Raw genomic sequence first — 17,891 nt, forward strand, 5'->3', positions numbered from 1 at the left:
GATCTTGGACAGCAGGAACAGATAATTCAGGGGTAGCGTTTGGAAGGAAAGAAGGGTGAAACCCAAAGTTAGACCAGAAGGGCGTTTGGTTGGTGGCTGAATGAACTGAATTATTATACGCGAACTCCGCGTAGGGTAGCAGAGAGGACCAGTCATCCTGGGAGCCAGAAGAGAAACAGCGGAGATACTGCTCCAGAGTTTGGTTCGTTCTCTCTGTCTGGCCATTGTTTTGAGGGTGATACGCAGAGGAGAGACAGACCTTTATTTGTAGTGCTTTACAAAGTTCTTTCCAAAATTTGGATGTGAACTGAACCCCTCTGTCAGAAACAACACTGTCGGGTACTCCATGTAGCCTTATTATTTCTTTGATAAAAATGTTAGCTGTCTCCAAAGCAGAGGGGGTGCCCACCATGGGCAAGAAGTGTGCCATTTTGGAAAGGCGGTCGACAACAACCAGAATGGAGGTGAAACCTTCCGAGGGAGGAAGATCAACAATGAAGTCCATAGAAACTTCAGCCCATGGGCGTTCTGGAATGGGTAAAGGTCTAAGTAATCCCCAAGATTTGGTGTTAGCCACTTTACTGCTCTGGCAAGAAATACAAGAGAGGACATACTTTTTACAGTCCTGCCTCCAACCAGGCCACCAAAAAGAACGGGCGACCAATTCCAAAGTCTTTTGAGTCCCAAAGTGACCAGCCAGTTTATGGTCATGAAGCAACTTTAACGTCATGGGTCTAGCCTCCGGTGGGACAAAAATTCTTCCTTGGGACCAGAACAAGTCATCTCGTTTCTCCAAGGAGGATATTTCTGGGTCAGTACAATGGCTGGATGCCCACTTGATGGTGGTCATAAGATCAGTGTCTGTGAGCAGAAGGAAGTTTTGTGGAGATAAGATGGTACTAGGTTCCGTTGACTGGGGAGATTCAGGGAACATCCGGGAGAGTGCGTCTGCTTTCCCATTCTTAAGGCCAGGTCTATAAGAGATATGAAAGTTGAACCTAGAAAAGAAGAGGGCCCACCGGGCTTGCCTGGGTCTTAAGCGTTTGGCTGTCCTGAGGTATTCTAGGTTTTTATGATCGGTGAAGATCATGATGGAATGGGAAGCACCCTCCAACAGATATCTCCACTCCTCCAGAGCGAACTTGATGGCCAACATCTCCCGGTCTCCCACATCATAATTCCTTTCCGGGGAACTTAGTTTCCGAGATGCGAAAGCTACAGGATGGAGGAGAGCCTTGGGGCCCTGTCTCTGGGAGAGGATGGCTCCAGTGGCGGTTTCCGAGGCGTCTACCTCCAACACAAATGGCAGGGCTGGATCCGGATGCCGTAGGATTGGTGCAGAGGTGAACAGGGCTTTGAGCTTGGTAAAAGCTTCCTGGGCCTCTTGGGACCACTGAAAACGACTGTGTTGGCGGGTTAGTTGGGTGATGGGTGCAACAATGGATGAGAAGCCAAAGATAAACCTCCGGTAAAAATTAGCGAATCCGATAAACCGCTGTACCCCCTTTTTGTCTACTGGAGCCGGCCACTCCTGAATTGCCTTGACCTTCTGTGGATCCATTGCGACCCCGTTGGTAGAAATGATAAAGCCTAGGAATTGCACAACAGATTTTTCGAATTCGCATTTCTCTGCTTTAAGGTACAATTTGTGTCTCCTGAGAATTGCAAGGACTGTCTTTACATGAACCCGGTGTAGCTCAATGGTGGCAGAAAAAATAAGAATGTCGTCCAGGTAAACAACTAGGAAATTGTCCAGATATTCTCGAAAAATGTCGTTTACCAGGTGCTGAAATGTGGCCGGGGCGTTACACAACCCAAAGGGCATTACCAAATATTCATAATGTCCAAACCTGGACCTGAAGGCAGTCTTCCATTCGTCTCCAGGCCTGATTCGGATGAGGTTATAGGCACCTCGCAGATCCAACTTGGAGAAAATTCGGGCAGACCGGAAACGCTGAAACAACTCTGGGATAAGTGGAAGAGGATAGCGATTTTTTATCGTTATTTTGTTCAGTTCTCTATAGTCTATGCATGGTCTTAGGGAACCATCTTTCTTTTCCACAAAGAAGATGCCGGCTCCGGCCGGTGAAGATGATGGACGAATGAAACCCTTATCCAAGTTCTCATCAATATACGTTTTAAGAGCCGCTAGTTCAGTCTCAGATAGTGGAAAGATACGGCCAAAGGGTATTTCAGAACCAGGTAGCAAATCAATGGGGCAGTCGTAAGACCGATGAGGTGGTAGGCAATCAGCTTTTTGTTTATCGAAGACATCTCTAAATTCAAGATATACCGGAGGGACATGCTGGAGATTGTCAGGTGTAGGTGCTACAGTTAAACAGGCGGCTGGAGCTGGAGGAAGGCAATGCTGGGAACAGTAGGGAGAGGAGAAGGAGACTTTCTTCTTGTTCCAATTGATGTCAGGTTCATGTGCCTGTAGCCAGGGGAGCCCCAAAATGATGGGGAACATGGGGGAGAAGATGATGTCAAAGCTTAGAAGCTCCTGGTGGCCGGAGTCCGTGGTGACAAGGATGGGCCTTGTCTGTTGTGTGACAAATCCAGAGCGAGGGAGAGACCCATCAGCCAGGTAGACTTGGAGGCTTTGTTCTTTGGTTTGCAGTGGAATGTGTAGTTTTTGGGCCAGTGAAGTGTCTAGAAAACAACTACAGGCTCCGGAATCAATAATTGCTGGTAGATGAACTTCCTTTTCCATTAGCTGTAAGGAGACAGAGAGGGTGACATAAGTCTGGGATAAACCAGGGTTCTGAAAGTTCATGAAAAACTGCGAGCGTGACTTACTGGGTCTCACGGGGCAGGTACGCAGAAAATGTCCAGTTCCCCCACAGTACAGACAGAGATTGGCCTGTCGCCGTCGTTGCTTCTCTTCAGGGGTAAGAGGAGCACGGACCAATCCAAGCTGCATGGGCTCAGCCTCTGGAGCAGAGGTGACAGGAGTCACTGGAAAGGATGGGTGAACGGGAGAAGGTTTAGGGAGCATCCAACTAGGTCGGGGACCCTGGGAGCGCTCAGAGCGCCGCTCGCGCATGCGCCTGTCTAGCTTGGTAGCGGATTGGATTAAATCCTCCAAAGTGGCAGGGGTTTCAATCCTGGCCAACTCATCTTTCAAAGCTTCTGACAGCCCCTGGCGGTACTGGTATTTAAGAGCGGGTTCGTTCCACCCTGTGTCAGCTGACCATTTTCGAAATTCAGCAGTGTAGTCCTCCACCGGTCTCTTTCCTTGAGACAGGGAGTGTAGCACGGCTTCTGCAGTAGCGGTGCGTTGGGGGTCGTCATATAGTTGAGACATACTTTCAAAGAAAAGGTCCAAAGAATTCAGAAGAGAGCTCCTCTGTTCCATCAGGCAGTGGGCCCAGGCCTGCGGCTCTTCGGTCAACAGGGAGATGACAAATCCCACCTTAACTACTTTGGATGAAAAAGTCCTGGGCTGAAGGGCTAAGTACAAGGAGCATGCATTTTTGAAGGCCCGGAACTTTTTGCGATCGCCTGAAAAACGCTCCGGTGTGGGAACCCTGGGCTCAGGGGTAGCCATGATCACTGTGGGGCTTGATGCAACTTGAGAAGAGGAGGCTCCGCTGGTGGGCGCAGAGGCTGCGACTGTTGATGCAGATGACCCTGAAAGTTGCTGGAGACGACCGTCAATCTGGGCATAGCCTTCCTGCAGTTTCTGGACTGCATCAGTGAGGGTTGTGACCTGCTGGCACAGGATCTCAAGAGGAGAACGCGCTCTGTCGGCCTCTGACATGGCTGGTTTGTACTATCAGAATAGAGGTACTCACCGAGGCCGAGATGCCGAGAGCGGTTCGCTGTTGCGACTAAGCGCACTCCGCCCCTCTGGAGGTGATACAGAGGGTGGATGGCACACAGAGGCACAAGCTACCAGCAGGCAGGGTAGAGCTTGCGTGGAGGTCCTGTAGAGCTGGAGCAGAGACTGATAAGGATCCAGCAGTAAAAGTCCGGAGCAGGCTGAGGGTCAAACACAGGTAAGCAGACAATCCATGTCACAGGCTGAGGGTCAAGGCACTGGAGATAGGAGACAAGACTAGGTCACAAGCAGAGGGTCAAGGCACAGGAGACTGAAGGTAAATCCGGGTCGCAGGCAGAGGGTCAAACACAGGTAAGCAAAAGCAAAGTCCGTAAAACAAGCCAAGGTCGGGTCCAGGAGAAGAGCAGAGTAGGTCAGGGTCAATCCGGGTCACAGCAGGTAAACGATCACACAGGAAACAGGAACTCAGGTACAGGAAGCTGAAAGACAAACCAGCAATTCCTCTGAGCACTTGCTCAGCTTTTATAGGCAGCCAGGAAGTCATGTGACGACCAGTCTGCAGCTGAAGGTTTCTCTGACACATATATGGTGGGAGAGGTTCTGTCAGGCTCCTCCCCTTACCTGTATGGAGAGAAGAGGTTCTGTCAGGCTCCTCCCCTTACCTGTATGGAGGGTAGTGGTTCTGTCAGGCTCCTCCCCTTACCTGTATGGAGGGTAGTGGTTCTGTCAGGCTCCTCCCCTTACCTGTATGGAGGGTAGTGGTTCTGTCAGGCTCCTCCCCTTACCTGTATGGAGGGTAGTGGTTCTGTCAGGCTCCTCCCCTTACCTGTATGGAGGGTAGTGGTTCTGTCAGACTCCTCCCCTTACCTGTATGGAGGGTAGTGGTTCTGTCAGGCTCCTCCCCTTACCTGTATGGGGGGTAAAGGTTCTGTCAGGCTCCTCCCCTGACCGGTACGAAGGGGAGAAGTCCTGTCAGGCTCCTCCCCTTACCTGTATGGAGGAAAGAGCTCCTGTCAGGTTCCTCCCCTGACCTGTATAGAGAGAGAAGTCCTGTCAGGCTCCTCCCCTGACCCGTATGGAGGGGAAAATTGCTGTCAGGCTCCTCCCCTTACCTGCATGTAGGGGGGAAGTCCTGTCAGGCTCCTCCCCTGACCCGTATGGAGGGGAGAAGTCCTGTCAGGCTCCTCCCCTTACCTGCATGTAGGGGGGAAGAGGTTCTGCCAGGCTCCTCCCCTGACCTGTATGGAGGGGAGAAGTCCTGTCAGGCTCCTCCCCTTACCTGTATGGGGGGAAGAGGTTCTGCCAGGCTCCTCCCCTGACCTGTATGGAGGGGAGAAGTGCTGTCAGGCTCCTCCCCTTACCTGTACAGGTGGTGATGAGGTCACCTGTTGTTCTGTATATGTTGATCTCATTGGCTCCTCACGGTGTCTCCTGTCTCCGCAGACTCTGGTTGGCTGTCGCGTTGCTCAGACCATCACCCAGTATTGTGTGGCCGCCAATTACTACTGGCTGCTGGTGGAGGGCGTCTACCTGCACAACCTGCTGGTTGTCCTGTCCTTCTCCGAGGAGGCGGCGCTGCCACGATACATGGCGCTGGGCTGGGGTAAGTCCATGGTGTCACCTGTATGGGGGTAAGTCCATGGTGTCACCTGTATGGGGGTAAGTCCATGGTGTCACCTGTATGGGGGTAAGTCCATGGTGTCACCTGTATAGGGGTAAGTCCATGGTGTCACCTGTATGGGGGTAAGTCCATGGTGTCACCTGTATGGGGGTAAGTCCATGGTGTCACCTGTATGGGGGTAAGTCCATGGTGTCACCTGTATAGGGGTAAGTCCATGGTGTCACCTGTATGGGGGTAAGTCCATGGTGTCACCTGTATAGGGGTAAGTCCATGGTGTCACCTGTATGGGGGTAAGTCCATGGTGTCACCTGTATAGGGGTAAGTCCATGGTGTCACCTGTATGGGGGTAAGTCCATGGTGTCACCTGTATGGGGGTAAGTCCATGGTGTCACCTGTATAGGGGTAAGTCCATGGTGTCACCTGTATAGGGATAAGTCCATGGTGTCACCTATAAAGTGGTAAGTCCATGGTGTCACCTGTATAGGGATAAGTCCATGGTGTCACCTGTATAGGGATAAGTCCATGGTGTCACCTGTATAGGGATAAGTCCATGGTGTCACCTATAAAGTGGTAAGTCCATGGTGTCACCTGTGTACATGACTCACCTGAGGTCACCCTTCCCTTCCTGTGTCTTCCAGGGGCCCCGGTGCTGTTTGTGGTCCCATGGGTGGTGGTGCAGCAGCTGTATGACAACACGCAGTGAGTACAAAATACGCCGCAGCGCAGCGCGTGACAACATTTCCCGCACATCAGGGGGCGTGTCTCCGGGGTGTCACCATCCTCTGACATGTCTCTGATTGGTGGGGGAGGAGCCATCTATGAGGTTGTGTGACGTCCCGCCTTCTGTCTTCCAGGTGTTGGGAGAGGAATGACAACCGATCCTATTGGTGGATCATCAAATCTCCAATCCTATTCGCTGTGCTGGTGAGTGAAGGATTGTGAGCTCTGCGGTCAAGTCCAGTGAGGGTCGGGGAAGATTTGCACATGTATTGTACGGGGATGGTGATTGGATGAGAATCTTCCTCCCTCTCCATCCATTCATCACATAGCAGTCTTCCTTCCTCCATCTCCATCCATTCATCATATAGCGGTCTTCCCTCCTCCATCTCCATCCATTCATCACATAGCGGTCTTCCTTCCTCCATCCATTCATCAAATAGCAATCTTCCTTCCTCCATCCATTCATCATATAGCAGTCTTCCTTCCTCCATCCATTCATCATATAGCAGTCTTCCTTCCTCCATCTCCATCCATCCATTCATCATATAGTGGTCTTCCCTCCTCCATCCATTCATAATATAGCAGTCTTCCTTCCTCCCTCTCTGTCCATTCATCATATAGCAGTCTTCCTTCCTCCATCCATTCATCATATCGCAGTCTTCCTTCCTCCATCTCCATACATTCATTCATAACATCGCAGTCTTCCTGCCTACATCCCCATCCGTCCATTCATCATATCGCAGTCTTCCTTCCTCCATCCATTCATCATATAGCAGTCTTCCTTCCTCCATCTCCATTCATCATATAGCGGTCTTCCCTCCTCCATCCATTCATCATATAGCAGTCTTCCTTCCTCCATCCATTCATCATATAGCAGTCTTCCTTCCTCCATCTCCATCCATCCATTCATCATATAGCAGTCTTCCTTCCTCCATCCATTCATCATATAGCAGTCTTCCTTCCTCCATCCATTCATCATATAGCAGTCTTCCTTCCTCCATCCATTCATCATATAGCAGTCTTCCTTCCTCCATCTCCATCCATCCATTCATCATATAGCAGTCTTCCTTCCTCCATCCATTCATCATATAGCAGTCTTCCTTCCTCCATCCATTCATCATATAGCAGTCTTCCTTCCTCCATCCATTCATCATATAGCGGTCTTCCTTCCTCCATCTCCATTCATCATATAGCGGTCTTCCCTCCTCCATCCATTCATCATATAGCAGTCTTCCTTCCTCCATCCATTCATCATATAGCAGTCTTCCTTCCTCCATCCATTCATCATATCGCAGTCTTCCTTCCTTCATCCATTCATCATATCGCAGTCTTCCTTCCTCCATCCATTCATCATATAGCAGTCTTCCTTCCTCCATCCATTCATCATATCGCAGTCTTCCTTCCTTCATCCATTCATCATATCGCAGTCTTCCTTCCTCCATCCATTCATCATATCGCAGTCTTCCTTCCTTCATCCATTCATCATATCGCAGTCTTCATGTGACGTTTTATTCTATGATGTCATCAGGTGAATTTTATCATCTTCCTGCGGATTCTGCGCATTCTGGTGCTGAAACTACGAGCCAATCAGATGAGGAGGAGCGACCGCAAATACAGGTGAGCCAATCACAGGACAGCTCTGCAGACCTTCTCACTCCGTATATTCTGCAGATTATTATCCGTCCTCCCCTCCCCCCAGGAGTTCCTGCTGACCTCAGAATACCCCCTCTGTGGTGTGGAGTCATGTATACCCCCTCTGTGGTGTGGAGTCATGTATAGCACCTCCTGTGGTGTGGAGTCATGTATAGCACCTCCTGTGGTGAGGAGTCATGTATAGCGCCCCCTGTGGTGTGGAGTCATGTATAGCGCCCCCTGTGGTGTGAAGTCATGTATAGCGCCCCCCTGTGGTGTGGAGTCATGTATAGCGCCCCCTGTGGTGTGGAGTCATGTATAGCGCCCCCCTGTGGTGAGGAGTCATGTATAGCGCCCCCTGTGGTGTGGAGTCATGTATAGCGCCCCCCTGTGGTGTGGAGTCATGTATAGCGCCCCCTGTGGTGTGGAGTCATGTATAGCGCCCCCCTGTGGTGCGGAGTCATGTATAGCGCCCCCTGTGGTGCGGAGTCATGTATAGCGCCCCCTGTGGTGCGGAGTCATGTGTAGCGCCCCCTGTGGTGCGGAGTCATGTATAGCCCCCTGTGGTGCGGAGTCATGTGTAGCGCCCCCTGTGGTGCGGAGTCATGTATAGCCCCCATGTGGTGTGGAGTCATGTATAGCGCCCCCTGTGGTGTGGAGTCATGTATAGCGCCCCCCTGTGATGTGAAGTCATGTATAGCGCCCCCCTGTGGTGTGGAGTCATGTATAGCGGCCCCCTGTGGTGTGGAGTCATGTATAGCGCCCCCTGTGGTGTGGAGTCATGTATAGCGCCCCCCTGTGATGTGAAGTCATGTATAGCCCCCCTGTGGTGTGGAGTCATGTATAGCGCCCCCTGTGGTGTGGAGTCATGTATAGCGCCCCCTGTGGTGTGGAGTCATGTATAGCGCCCCCCTGTGATGTGAAGTCATGTATAGCGCCCCCCTGTGGTGTGGAGTCATGTATAGCGGCCCCCTGTGGTGTGGAGTCATGTATAGCGCCCCCTGTGGTGTGGAGTCATGTATAGCGCCCCCCTGTGATGTGAAGTCATGTATAGCGCCCCCCTGTGGTGAGGAGTCATGTATAGCGCCCCTGTGGTGTGGAGTCATGTATAGCGCCCCCTGTGGTGTGGAGTCATGTATAGCGCCCCCTGTGGTGTGGAGTCATGTATAGCGCCCCCCTGTGATGTGAAGTCATGTATAGCGCCCCCCTGTGGTGAGGAGTCATGTATAGCGCCCCCTGTGGTGTGGAGTCATGTATAGCGCCCCCTGTGGTGTGGAGTCATGTATAGCGCCCCCCTGTGATGTGAAGTCATGTATAGCACCTCCTGTGGTGAGGAGTCATGTATAGCGCCCCCTGTGGTGAGGAGTCATGTATAGCGCCTCCTGTGGTGAGGAGTCATGTATAGCGCCCCCTGTGGTGAGGAGTCATGTATAGCGCCCCCTGTGGTGTGGAGTCATGTATAGCGCCCCCCTGTGGTGAGGAGTCATGTATAGCGCCCCCTGTGGTGAGGAGTCATGTATAGCGCCCCCTGTGGTGTGGAGTCATGTATAGCGCCCCCTGTGGTGTGGAGTCATGTATAGCGCCCCCCTGTGGTGTGGAGTCATGTATAGCGCCCCCTGTGGTGTGGAGTCATGTATAGCGCCCCCCTGTGGTGTGGAGTCATGTATAGCGCCCCCTGTGGTGCGGAGTCATGTATAGCGCCCCCTGTGGTGCGGAGTCATGTGTAGCGCCCCCTGTGGTGCGGAGTCATGTATAGCGCCCCCTGTGGTGCGGAGTCATGTGTAGCGCCCCCTGTGGTGCGGAGTCATGTATAGCCCCCCTGTGGTGTGGAGTCATGTATAGCGCCCCCTGTGGTGAGGAGTCATGTATAGCGCCCCCTGTGGTGTGGAGTCATGTATAGCGCCCCCCTGTGGTGTGGAGTCATGTATAGCGCCCCCTGTGGTGTGGAGTCATGTATAGCGCCCCCCTGTGATGTGAAGTCATGTATAGCGCCCCCCTGTGGTGTGGAGTCATGTATAGCGGCCCCCTGTGGTGTGGAGTCATGTATAGCGCCCCCTGTGGTGTGGAGTCATGTATAGCGCCCCCTGTGGTGTGGAGTCATGTATAGCGCCCCCCTGTGATGTGAAGTCATGTATAGCCCCCCTGTGGTGTGGAGTCATGTATAGCGCCCCCTGTGGTGTGGAGTCATGTATAGCGCCCCCCTGTGATGTGAAGTCATGTATAGCGCCCCCCTGTGGTGTGGAGTCATGTATAGCGGCCCCCTGTGGTGTGGAGTCATGTATAGCGCCCCCTGTGGTGTGGAGTCATGTATAGCGCCCCCCTGTGATGTGAAGTCATGTATAGCGCCCCCCTGTGGTGAGGAGTCATGTATAGCGCCCCTGTGGTGTGGAGTCATGTATAGCGCCCCCTGTGGTGTGGAGTCATGTATAGCGCCCCCTGTGGTGTGGAGTCATGTATAGCGCCCCCCTGTGATGTGAAGTCATGTATAGCGCCCCCCTGTGGTGAGGAGTCATGTATAGCGCCCCCTGTGGTGAGGAGTCATGTATAGCGCCCCCTGTGGTGTGGAGTCATGTATAGCGCCCCCTGTGGTGTGCAGTCATGTATAGCGCCCCCTGTGGTGTGCAGTCATGTATAGCGCCCCCCTGTGGTGTGCAGTCATGTATAGCGCCCCCCTGTGGTGTGGAGTCATGTGTAGCGCCCCCTGTGGTGTGGAGTCATGTATAGCGCCCCCTGTGGTGTGGAGTCATGTGTAGCGCCCCCTGTGGTGAGGAGTCATGTATAGCGCCCCCCTGTGGTGTGGAGTCATGTATAGCGCCCCCTGTGGTGTGGAGTCATGTATAGCGCCCCCTGTGGTGTGGAGTCATGTATAGCGCCCCCTGTGGTGTGGAGTCATGTATAGCGCCCCCTGTGGTGTGGAGTCATGTATAGCGCCCCCCTGTGGTGTGGAGTCATGTATAGCGCCCCCCTGTGGTGTGGAGTCATGTATAGCGCCCCCCTGTGGTGTGGAGTCATGTGTAGCGCCCCCTGTGGTGTGGAGTCATGTATAGCGCCCCCTGTGGTGTGCAGTCATGTATAGCGCCCCCCTGTGGTGTGCAGTCATGTATAGCGCCCCCCTGTGTTGTGGAGTCATGTGTAGCGCCCCCCTGTGGTGTGGAGTCATGTGTAGCGCCCCCTGTGGTGTGGAGTCATGTATAGCGCCCCCCCGTGGTGTGGAGTCATGTGTAGCGCCCCCCTGTGGTGTGGAGTCATGTATAGCCCCCCTGTGGTGTGGAGTCATGTATAGCGTCCCCCTGTGGTGTGGAGTCATGTATAGCGCCCCCCTGTGGTGTGGAGTCATGTATAGCGCCCCCCTGTGGTGTGGAGTCATGTATAGCGCCCCCTGTGGTGTGGAGTCATGTATAGCCCCCCTGTGGTGTGGAGTCATGTATAGCGCCCCCCTGTGGTGTGGAGTCATGTATAGCGCCCCCGGTGGTGTGGAGTCATGTATAGCGCCCCCCTGTGGTGTGGAGTCATGTATAGCGCCCCCTGTGGTGTGGAGTCATGTATAGCACCCCCGGTGGTGAGGAGTTATGTATAGCGCCCCCTGTGGTGTGGAGTCATGTATAGCGCCCCCCTGTGGTGAGGAGTCATGTATAGCGCCCCCGGTGGTGTGGAGTCATGTATAGCGCCCCCCTGTGGTGTGGAGTCATGTATAGCGCCCCCGGTGGTGTGGAGTCATGTATAGCGCCCCCCTGTGGTGTGGAGTCATGTATAGCGCCCCCCTGTGGTGTGGAGTCATGTATAGCGCCCCCTGTGGTGTGGAGTCATGTATAGCACCCCCGGTGGTGAGGAGTTATGTATAGCGCCCCCTGTGGTGTGGAGTCATGTATAGCGCCCCCCTGTGGTGAGGAGTCATGTATAGCGCCCCCGGTGGTGTGGAGTCATGTATAGCGCCCCCTGTGGTGTGGAGTCATGTATAGCACCCCCGGTGGTGAGGAGTTATGTATAGCGCCCCCTGTGGTGTGGAGTCATGTATAGCGCCCCCTGTGGTGCTCCTGAGAATGCAGTGTGCCAGGAATATGCTGGTGGAGGTCACATGATATAATGGAGGCATGTCATTGGTCAAATCTCTCTGATAGGCTCACTGCCTCTCCTTTCCCTCCAATCACCAGGCTGGCCAAATCTACTCTGACATTGATCCCTCTTCTGGGGATTCACGAAGCCGTCTTCAACCTGATCCCGGAGGAGAGCGCGCGGGGCCGCGTCCGATACAGCAAACTGGGCATAGAGTCACTGCTCAGCTCTTTCCATGTAAGAGATCACAGCCTGTGATTGGTCAGCTGGAGGCTAATCAGCATTTCCATTGGTCGGTTCCTAATGTGGCGCAGTCCCTCCCCTTTTCTCCATAGTGAAGGTGTATCCATGTCTGCATACCTGTGAGCTGTCACCCTGATCACTGATCAATAATATGTATTGATGAATGTACAGTCAATTATCAATAATATGTATTGATCAGTGTACAGTCAGTGATCGATGATATTTATTGATCGATGATATGAATTGATGAATGTACAGTCAGTGATCATTGAAATGTATTGATGAGTATACAATCAATGATCAATGGTATGTATTGATCAGTGTACAGTCAGTGATCATTGATATGTTTTAATGACTGTACAACATTCAGTGATCAATGATCTGTATTGATGAGTGTACATTCAGTGATCAATTATATATATTGATGAATGTACAATCAGTGATTAATGATATGTATTGATGAATGTACAGTCAATGATCGATGACATGTATTGATGAATGTACAGTCAGTGATCATTGATAAGTATTGATCAGTGTACAGTCAGCAATCAATGATATGTATTGATGAATGTACAATCAGTGATCAATGATATGTATTGACGAATGTACAATCAGTGATCAATGATATGTATTGATGAATGTACAGTCAGTGATCAATGATATGTATTGATGAATGTACAGTCAGTGATTATTGATATGTATTGATGAATGTACCGTCAGTGATCATTGATAAGTATTGATCAGTGTACAGTCAGCGATCAATGATATGTATTGATGAATGTACAATCAGTGATCAATGATATATATTGATGAATGTACAGTCAATGATCAATAATATGTATTGATGAATGTACATTCAGTGATCAATGATATATATGCATGAATGTACAGTCAGTGATCAATAATATGTATTGATGAATGTACATTCAGTGATCAATGATATATATGCATGAATGTACAGTCAGTGATCATTGATATATATTGATGAATGTACAGTCAGTGATCATTGATAAGTATTGATGAATGTACATTCAGTGATCAATGATATGTATTGACGAATGTACAATCAGTGATCAATGATATATATTGATGAATGTACAGTCAATGATCAATAATATGTATTGATGAATGTACATTCAGTGATCAATGATATATATGCATGAATGTACAGTCAGTGATCATTGATATATATTGATGAATGTACAGTCAGTGATCATTGATAGGTATTGATGAGTGTACAGTCAGTGATCATTGATATGTATTGATGAATGTACATTCAGTGATCAATGATATGTATTGACGAATGTACAGTCAATGATCAATGATATGTATTGATGAATGTACAATCAGTGATCAATGATATGTATTGATGAATGTACATTCAGTGATCAATGATATGTATTGACGAATGTACAGTCAATGATCAATGATATGTATTGATGAATGTACAATCAGTGATCAATGATATGTATTGATGAATGTACAGTCAGTGATCAATGATTTGTATTGATTCACGTTGGTTCCCACTCTTTTTTTTCCCTGTCTTCATAAGAAAGGGGCATTTAAGGTTTGCCTGCGTGTTAGAGGAGGTGAACTGCCTCCCCTCTGGGATTGTTCCTAGAAATGATCAATAGATTACTATGTGTGGGTTTCTCTCATATGATTTAGAGATCCTATCACTGTACTATATTGATCTCTACCCATTTTGTACCAGCCTGGATTTGGTTTTGTATTGTTTTTTTTTCTGTTTTATATCAAATAAACTGCATCTGTTAAATAGAAATCATACGTGTTAATAATTGTGAAGTCAATAATCGATGATTTGTACCAATAAATCTACAGTCAGCGATCTGCCTGTCAGCTGTATAAATCTCTGATCTTTCCATGTTCTTCTCTCCTGGGCTCCTCAGGGGTTGCTGGTCGCTGTGCTGTACTGTATCTGCAACAAGGAGGTGAGAGACTTCTCTTCCTTCATCATCTCCTCCTCTCTATTCTCTTCTTTCCTTTATTCCTTTTTATTCCTATCAGATCTCTGTCCTCAGTGTCTCCTCCTCTGGTGATCTCTGTCCTCCTCAGTCTCTCCTCCTCTGGTGATCTCTGTCCTCCTCTGTGTCTCCTCCTCTGGTGATCTCTGTCCTCCTCAGTGTCTCCTCCTCTGGTGATCTCTGTCCTCCTCTGTGTCTCCTCCTCTGGTGATCTCTGTCCTCCTCGGTGTCTCCTCCTCTGGTGATCTCTGTCCTCCTCAGTGTCTCCTCCTCTGGTGATCTATGTCCTCCTCGGTGTCTCCTCCTCTGGTGATCTCTGTCCTCCTCGGTGTCTCCTCCTCTGGTGATCTCTGTCCTCCTCAGTGTCTCCTCCTCTGGTGATCTCTGTCCTCCTCTGTGTCTCCTCCTCTGGTGATCTCTGTCCTCCTCTGTGTCTCCTCCTCTGGTGATCTCTGTCCTCCTCAGTGTCTCCTCCTCTGGTGATCTCTGTCCTCCTCTGTATCTCCTCCTCTGGTGATCTCTGTCCTCCTCGGTGTCTCCTCCTCTGGTGATCTCTGTCCTCCTCTGTGTCTCCTCCTCTGGTGATCTCTGTCCTCCTCTGTGTCTCCTCCTCTGGTGATCTCTGTCCTCCTCAGTGTCTCCTCCTCTGGTGATCTCTGTCCTCCTCTGTATCTCCTCCTCTGGTGATCTCTGTCCTCCTCAGTGTCTCCCCCTCTGGTGATTTCTGTCTTCCTCAGTGTCTCCTCCTCTGGAGACCTCTGCCCTCCTCAGTGTCTCCTCCTCTGGTAATCTCGGTGTCTCTTCTTCTGGTGATCTCTGTTCCTCCTCAGTTTCACCTCCCATTGTGGTCTCTATAATCCTCAGTCACTCCTCCTGTGTTGATCTCTGTCCTCCTCAGTCTCTCCTCCTCTAGTGCTCTTTGTCCCCTTTAGTCTCTCCTCCTCTGGAGACCTCTGCCCTCCTCAGTCTCTCCTCCTCTGGTGATCTCTGTCCTCCTCAGTCTCTCCTCCTCTGGTGATCTCTGTCCTCCTCAGTCTCTCCTCCTCTGGTCATCTCTGTCCTCCTCAGTCTCTCCTCCTCTGGTGATCTCTGTCCTCCTCAGTCTCTCCTCCTCTGGTGATCTCTGTCCTCCTCAGTCTCTCCTCCTCTGGTGGTCTCTGTCCTCAGTGTCTCTTCCTCTGGTGGTCTCTGTCCTCAGTGTCTCTTCCTCTGGTGATCTCTGTCCTCCTCAGTCTCTCCTCCTCTGGTGATCTCTGTCCTCCTCAATCTCTCCTCCTCTGGTGATCTCTGTCCTCCTCAGTGTCTCCTCCTCTGGTGATCTCTGTCCTCCTCAGTCTCTTCTCCTCTGGTGATCTCTGTCCTCCTCAGTGTCTCTTCCTCTGGTGGTCTCTGTCCTCCTCTGTGTCTCCTCCACTGGTGATCTCTGTCCTCCTCAGTCTCTTCTCCTCTGGTGATCTCTGTCCTCCTCAGTGTCTCTTCCTCTGGTGGTTTCTGTCCTCCTCTGTGTCTCCTCCACTGGTGATCTCTGTCCTCCTCAGTCTGTCCTCCTCTGGTGATCTCTGTCCCACTCAGTGTCTCCTCCTCTGGTGATCTCTGTCCTCCTCAGTCTCTCCTCCTCTGGTGATCTCTGTCCTCCTCAGTGTCTCCTCCTCTGGTGATCTCTGTCCTCCTCAGTGTCTCCTCCTCTGGTGATCTCTGTCCTCCTCAGTCTCTCCTCCTCTGGTGGTCTCTGTCCTCCTCAGTCTCTCCTCCTCTGGTGATCTCTGTCCTCCTCAGTGTCTCCTCCTCTGGTGATCTCTGTCCTCCTCAGTCTCTCCTCCTCTGGTGGTCTCTGTCCTCTGTGTCTCCTCCACTGGTGATCTCTGTCCTCCTCAGTCTCTCCTCCTCTGGTGGTCTCTGTCCTCCTCAGTCTCTCCTCCTCTGGTGATCTCTGTCCTCCTCTGTATCTCCTCCTCTGGTGATCTCTGTCCTCCTCGGTGTCTCCTCCTCTGGTGATCTCTGTCCTCCTCAGTGTCTCCTCCTCTGGTGATCTCTGTCCTCCTCAGTATCTCCTCCTCTGGTGATCTCTGTCCTCCTCTGTATCTCCTCCTCTGGTGATCTCTGTCCTCCTCTGTGTCTCCTCCTCTGGTGATCTCTGTCCTCCTCTGTATCTCCTCCTCTGGTGATCTCTGTCCTCCTCGGTGTCTCCTCCTCTGGTGATCTCTGTCCTCCTCAGTGTCTCCCCCTCTGGTGATTTCTGTCTTCCTCAGTGTCTCCTCCTCTGGAGACCTCTGCCCACCTCAGTCTCACCTCCTCTGGTAATCTCGGTGTCTCTTCTTCTGGTGATCTCTGTTCCTCCTCAGTTTCACCTCCCATTGTGGTCTCTATAATCCTCAGTCACTCCTCCTGTGTTGATCTCTGTCCTCCTCAGTCTCTCCTCCTCTAGTGCTCTTTGTCCCCTTTAGTCTCTCCTCCTCTGGAGACCTCTGCCCTCCTCAGTCTCTCCTCCTCTGGTGGTCTCTGTCCTCCTCAGTCTCTCCTCCTCTGGTGATCTCTGTCCTCCTCAGTCTCTCCTCCTCTGGTGATCTCTGTCCTCCTCAGTCTCTCCTCCTCTGGTTATCTCTGTCCTCAGTCATCTGTGGTCTCTATCTCTTTGGCAGGTTCAGGCAGAATTGCGCAGGAAGTTGAAGGACACATTTTCCCGGGAACATTCATCCTCTACATCCAGATCTCTGCCTCCCCCTCCTGGAAGACCCCACGTTGGGGAGGATCTGATGTCTGATAGTTCAGAGGCCGTCCAGCCTATTGCTTGCAGCAGACAGTGTTAGGTCGACTCTTCTTCACCTATTTATTTATTTATTGTTTGTCATATTCCCACGTCTTGTCATTAAAATCTTGTGAAAAAGCAGAACGCGGCCAACAATTCATTATTCTCCAGTGCCAAAACCGAGTCACAGATCCTCATCCTGACCCGATACCAATAGTGGTGACAACCATGCCTTATCCATGGTGAGGGTATTAGAAGTATTAGATCTGTCTCTTCCATGGTGGGGGCGTCAGGAGAATTAAAATATACCTCTTCCATGGTGAGGGTATCAGTGGTATTAGATCTGTCTCCTTCATGGTGAGGGTATTAGAAGTATTAGATTTGTCTCTTCCATGGTGAGGGTACTAAATAATGTATTTGATCTGGCATTTTCATGGTGGGGATGTCAGGAGTATTGGATCTGTCTCTTTCGTAGTGGGGGTATCAGGGGTATTGGATATGACTCTTCCATTGTGCAGGTGTCAGGGGTATTAGATCTGTCTCTTCCATAGTGGGGGTGTCAGAGGTATTAGATCTTCCATTTTCCATGGTGGAGGTATCAGGAGTATTAGATCTGCCTCCTCCATGGTGGAGGTATCTGGGGTATCAGGTCTGCCTCTGCCATAGTGTGGGTATCTGGGGGTAATAGATATGCCTCTTCCATGCAGGGCGTGTCAGGGATATTATATCTGCCTCTTCCATTGTGATGGTGTCAGGAGTATTAGATCTTCCTCTTCCATGGTGGGGGTGTCAGAAGAATTAAAATATGCCTCTTCCATGGCAGGGGTGTCAGGGGTATTAGAGCTGCCTTTTCCATAGTGAGGATGCCAGGGGTATTAGGTCTACCTCTTCCATGGTGGGTGTGTCAGGGGTATTAGATCTGCCTCTTCCATGGTGGGGGGTATCAGGGGTAGCTATGCCTTTTCCATGGTGTGGGTGTCAGGCATATTAGATCTGCCTCTTCCGTGGTGGGGGTGTCAGGGGTATTAGATCTGCCTCTTCCATGGTGAGGGTGTTAGGGGTATTAGATCTGCCTCTTCCATTGTGAGGGTGTCAGGAGTATTAGAT

The 17,891-nt window shown here is 50.9% G+C and overlaps 1 protein-coding gene across 1 annotated transcript in view; it reads left to right on the forward strand.

Annotated features, from left to right (window-relative positions):
- Positions 1–16,893, forward strand: part of GIPR (gastric inhibitory polypeptide receptor) — a 30,681-nt gene extending 13,788 nt beyond the window's left edge. The window contains exons 7-13 of the mRNA XM_082264349.1: positions 5,228–5,387; positions 6,044–6,104; positions 6,260–6,329; positions 7,654–7,742; positions 11,909–12,047; positions 13,964–14,005; positions 16,678–16,893. Coding sequence (XP_082120475.1) covers positions 5,228–5,387; positions 6,044–6,104; positions 6,260–6,329; positions 7,654–7,742; positions 11,909–12,047; positions 13,964–14,005; positions 16,678–16,845 — 729 coding nt within the window. The 3' untranslated portion in view covers positions 16,846–16,893. The remainder of the gene's footprint in view (positions 1–5,227; positions 5,388–6,043; positions 6,105–6,259; positions 6,330–7,653; positions 7,743–11,908; positions 12,048–13,963; positions 14,006–16,677) is intronic.
- The last annotated feature ends 998 nt before the right edge of the window (positions 16,894–17,891 follow it).

Source organism: Pelophylax lessonae (assembly GCF_965119305.1).
Source record: "Pelophylax lessonae genome assembly, chromosome: 7".
In the NCBI taxonomy this organism is placed as follows: Eukaryota; Metazoa; Chordata; class Amphibia; order Anura; family Ranidae; genus Pelophylax; species Pelophylax lessonae.